The sequence below is a fragment of the Passer montanus genome, unplaced genomic scaffold (genome assembly GCF_014805655.1).
Source record: "Passer montanus isolate IOZ18808 unplaced genomic scaffold, ASM1480565v1 scaffold1427, whole genome shotgun sequence".
Taxonomy (NCBI): domain Eukaryota; kingdom Metazoa; phylum Chordata; class Aves; order Passeriformes; family Passeridae; genus Passer; species Passer montanus.
In genome coordinates this window covers 1-4899 of record NW_024361242.1, presented here as the reverse complement: position 1 = coordinate 4899, position 4899 = coordinate 1, and the positions used below count along the sequence as shown (strand labels likewise).

The following is a 4899-nucleotide window of genomic DNA, read 5'->3' as shown; positions in this document are numbered from 1 at the left end:
CGCAGCGCCAGCACCGCGCTGCTCTGCAGTGACGGCGACCCGCCGTCCACCGCCCGCACCGTCACGTTGTACTCCCACACCTGCTCCCGGTCCAGCTCGCTCGCTGTCACCACACGGTAGTAGTCCTCATAGGATTTCTCCAGCCGGAACGGGACGTCTTTGTCAATCGAGCAGCGCACCTGGCCATTCGCCCCCGAGTCGCCATCCTGCACCTTCAGCAGTGCAACAACTGTCCCCGGCTGTGCATCCTCGGAGATTGCACTCACAGCCGAGGATACTGTCAGTTCGGGCACGTTATCATTGACATCTGTCACAGAGATTGCGACTTTCGCCGTGTCAAAAAGCTCTCCTCCATCATGTGCCTGAACCTCAAGTTCGTGGAAGGAGATTTCCTCGAAATCCAAGTCGTCCTTAACAATTATTTCTCCGGTCTCAGAGTCGAGATTAAAAAGTTCTGAAGCACGGTCTGAAATTTTATGGAAGCTGTATTTCACTTGCCCATTCATCCCCTCGTCGGCGTCCGTAGCCATGACGGTGACAAGAGTGGAGCCCACGGGCACGTCCTCGGGCACTCGCACCGTGTACTCCGCCTGGCTGAACACGGGCGCGTTGTCGTTCGCGTCCAGCACCGTCACGCGGATCCGAGCCGTGCCCGTCCGTGCCGGATCGCCGCCGTCCATCGCCCTCAGCACCAGCTCGTGAAACGCCGCCTCCTCCCGGTCCAGCACCTTGGCCAGCACCAGCTCGGGACGCTGATCGCCGCCGGGGCCCGCCTGCACGGCCAGCGAGAAGTGCTCGTCGCCGCTCAGCTCATAGCTCTGCAGGGAATTCCGGCCCGAGTCCGGGTCATGAGCGTCTGGCAGGGGAAACCGCGACCCCGGCGCTGTCGTCTCCATAAATCTCAGGTCTTTTTCTGCCTGTCGAAAGTTGGGCGCGTTGTCGTTAATGTCCGTTATTTCCACTTGGATTCCATAAACCTGCATTTGTCCCTCCACTATCAGCTCACAGCGCAGCACGCATTTCTCCTCCAGTGGGCAAAGCTGCTCTCTGTCGATCCTCTCCGCCGTCGCTAAATGTCCCGTCTTCCCGTGGACAGCAAAATACTGCGTCCTGCCTTTGTTTAGGATGCGCACTCCGCGATCGCTGAGCTCCAGCAGGTGCAGCCCCAGGTCCTTGGCCACGTCGCCCACGAACGAGCCCTTGGGCATCTCCTCGGGCACCGAGTAGCGCAGCTGCCGCTGCTCTGCAGCGACGGCGACCCGCCGTCCGCCGCCCGCACCGTCACGTTGTACTCCCACACCTGCTCCCGGTCCAGCTCGCTCGCTGTCACCACACGGTAGTAGCTGGTAGTAGAGTGAGAGCTCTCCAGCCGGAACGGGACGTCTTTGTCGATCGAGCAGCGCACCTCGCCGTTCGCCCCCGAGTCACGGTCCTGCACGTACAAAAGGGCCACGACAGTTCCCGTGGGGGCGTCTTCCGAGATCTCGCTTAGTGCCGAACGCACGGAAATCTCGGGTGCGTTGTCGTTGATGTCTGTCACGGTGATCACAACTTTTGCTGAATCATAAAGAGCCCCACCATCATATGCCTGTAGATCCAGCTCATGGGCATCGCCTTCCTCGAAGTCCAGGCTTTGTCCCAGAGTGATTGCTCCCGTCTCAGAGTCCAGGTGGAATATCTGCGATGAACTCTTTTTGTTTTTAAATGAATATTTAACTTGCCCATTCAGTCCCTCATCCTCGTCGGTGGCCGTGACGGTGACAAGGGTGGAGCCCACGGGCACGTCCTCGGGCACTCGCACCGTGTACTCCGCCTGGCTGAACACGGGAGCATTGTCGTTCGCATCCACCACGGTCACGCGGATCCGAGCCGTGCCCGTCCGTGCCGGATCGCCGCCGTCCATCGCCCTCAGCACCAGCTCGTGAAACGCCGCCTCCTCCCGGTCCAGCGCCTTGGCCAGCACCAGCTCGGGACGCTGATCGCCGCCGGGGCCCGCCTGCACGGCCAGCGAGAAGTGCTCGTCGCCGCTCAGCTCGTAGCTCTGCAGGGAATTCCGGCCCGAGTCAGGATCATGAGCGTCTGGCAGGGGAAACCGCGACCCTGGGGCTGTCATCTCGCTCATTCTTTCTTCCAGCTCAATTTCCTTGAAGGTGGGTGTGTTGTCATTAATGTCCGTGATTTCTACTTCTATTCGGTAAACCTGCATCTGTCCCTCCACTATCAGTTCACAGCGCAGCACGCATTTCTCCACCAGCCGGCACAGCTGCTCTCTGTCGATCCTCTCCGCCGTCACTAAATGTCCCGTCTTCCCGTGCAGAGCGAAATACTGCGTCCTACCTTCGGTAACAACGCCAATGCCGCGGTCGCTGATCTCCGACAGCTGCAGCCCCAGGTCCTTGGCCACGTCGCCCACGAACGAGCCCTTGGGCATCTCCTCGGGCACCGAGTAGCGCAGCTGCCCCCACGCCGCCTGCCACGCCGCCAGCAGGACGGCCCCGAGCAGAGCTCGCTGCCGCCGGCCCCAGCGCCTCCCCGCCGCGCACATCTCCGCAGCGGCACCGCTCCACCTCTCTTCCACTCACCGCTCCCCGGTTCTGTCGCCGATTTTTCTGCCTCCGTATAGAACGGCTCTGCACTTCGGAGAGGCTCACAGACCGCTCGCAGAGGCTCTGATACCGAGCGATCGAGCGATCGAGCGGGTCCGCAGCGGGCGGGGCTGCAGCGCTCCGAGCTTCCTCCCGCTCCTCTCGGTCAACAGCGGCGCCCGCAGCCTCCGCCCGGCACTGCAGGCACCGAGCGCTGCCCGGCGCTGCCCGCCCTGCCCGGCACACGGACAGCTCGCGGGGAGGGGACAGTCGCCACCGAGACATCAGGTGGCAATCATGTGACATCCCGAGGCAATTTCGTTTCTTCGGATTTTCTCCATACGGTCTCGTATTTGATCCTCCAGGTGATCCCAACAGACAGGAATGCAGAGTCCACCCTTGGAATCAGTATTTGTCCCGCACTGAAAAAATCACTTGCTAATATCAAAATACGTTGTGTAATTATTTTTTTTAACGCTTAGAATACACTAAAGCTAATCCTATTAGGAAAATAAAACCTAAAATTGAGGCGTTGTTCTTGAATTACTGGCGTAGGGGCAGCAAAAAAATAGTTCCTCTGAGACACATCACGGGATAATCACACACACACTCCCGCCCTCAGAGAGGCAGAGCTCATTAACCCAAGAGGCAGATTTTCAGTCGGTACAGAACACGACCTAAGTTCTATTATTTACTCCATTTGCAGTGACTTAGAGAAGACAATTAAAGGCGGAAGAAGCTGGGGTCGATCCACTGAAACTGACAACTGCAACACCCCGATACCCGTAGAGCTGCAGAGGAGGTGCGTTGCTCTGCCACCCTCTCGGTGCTCTGCTTTTGCTCAGTAGAAGACCTTCCTTTTGGCACCGTGCAGGAGAAATCTCCCCTACTGCTCGAAAATCATTCTCCCCCACCCCGCGGTTTCAGGCTGAAAGCCACTTGACCACTCCGCACTGACTGTACTGCAACGGACCATGAGGCAGGAAGCACCTGCAGTGAACCTGGCCCGAACCATCTGCTTGGCTCCCTGCAAACTGCGGGGCAGATGGTAGGAAGAAACACAGGTAGATCTGCCTTGGCTACTGTCCCTACTCTGGGCACATCTTAGCAAAATCGATGGTGATTGCAGACAGATAACAATTGTCTTTAATGCGTGATTTCCTCTCTTAAGAATGCATATAAATTTAGGGTTTGTATAACTTAAACACATTTAAATTTAAACAATTAATTCGACAGTTTTAACGACGTGGAAAATTTTTTCCTTTTTGCCAGAAATCACAGTGCAAATGCTTGATGTTTCCATGAAAGTGTTCGCTTAATGACTCAACCTTGATTTGGGTTGAACAGCTTTTAAACTAAATAAAGGTGCAAAAATACTCTATTCGAGTGCACATTTCTTGTCATTTTTGGTATGTGTAGAGGCCTGTCCTGGTAAACAGGCAGATAAAAAAAACGGTTGTAAAAAGCGTCTGAGATTTAATTACTCGGTTTAGTCGAAACACCTGTCTTAGAGAGGAAGGGATTGGATAAAAGAGAGGCTCTGAAATAAAACTAGATGTGGCATATGGTTTGGGTTTGCTTCGCTTTGATTTTGAGGCCCTAACCTAGGCCTTCACCAGAAAGGGGGTGGTACAAAAAAAAAAAAAGACAGAAAGAACTGGAAAAAGTAACCAACCCCGCCTACCATTCCTGAAGAAAACTTATCCCCAAATATATTCGACACTCTTCCACCAGGGAGGAACAACCTGTAACTTCTCCTTTCATGTTGAAAACGCACACACCTCAGGAAAAAAAAACAGACTAAACAAAACAAATAACAAGCAAACACACGCCCCCTCCATCCAACAAACCCTGAGTGTTAATTCCTTTTTCATAATTCTTTTACGCAGAATCAGCGGATCTCTTTCTGCAGAGCAAGAATCCGTGTTCTCCATTATCCTGATAAATAACTGTTTAAAAAAATCTTTCAAAAATCATGACTGAATAATATATATCCATCCCATCAATGCCGCCCTTTCTGCAACAGGATTTCCTCAATTCATGGGACACTACACGGCAATTTTTGCAAACAGGATTAAAACCCGGGTTTGCGTCAGAAAAAATAATATCAGGGGAAGAAAATACAGCCTGCTCCCGGTCCAGCGCGCCCGTCGTCACCACCTTGTACGAGCCGCCCGACGACGCCACGATCGACAGAGGTGCCTCCCCCGACAGCTCGCACCACACCTGACCGTTCTCGCCGGAGTCTCGATCCCGAACTTTCAGCAGGGCCACCACGGTACCCACCGGAGCATCCTCTGGCACCGGGCTAGAC

General features: G+C 54.9%; 2 protein-coding genes across 2 annotated transcripts; both read right to left on the bottom strand.

Moving 5' to 3' along the window:
* Nucleotides 1–14: 14 nt before the first annotated feature.
* Nucleotides 15–1221, bottom strand: LOC120498229 (protocadherin gamma-A10-like; the record flags this gene model as incomplete). The annotated part of the gene is made up of 1 exon (XM_039700702.1): nucleotides 15–1221. A coding segment is annotated over exon 1 (1194 nt), but the record flags the coding sequence as incomplete, so codon positions are not given.
* Nucleotides 1222–1231: 10 nt separating this feature from the next.
* On the bottom strand, nucleotides 1232–2560 carry LOC120498228 (protocadherin gamma-A10-like; the record flags this gene model as incomplete). The annotated part of the gene is made up of 1 exon (XM_039700701.1): nucleotides 1232–2560. A coding segment is annotated over exon 1 (1314 nt), but the record flags the coding sequence as incomplete, so codon positions are not given.
* Between the last annotated feature and the right edge of the window lie 2339 nt (nucleotides 2561–4899).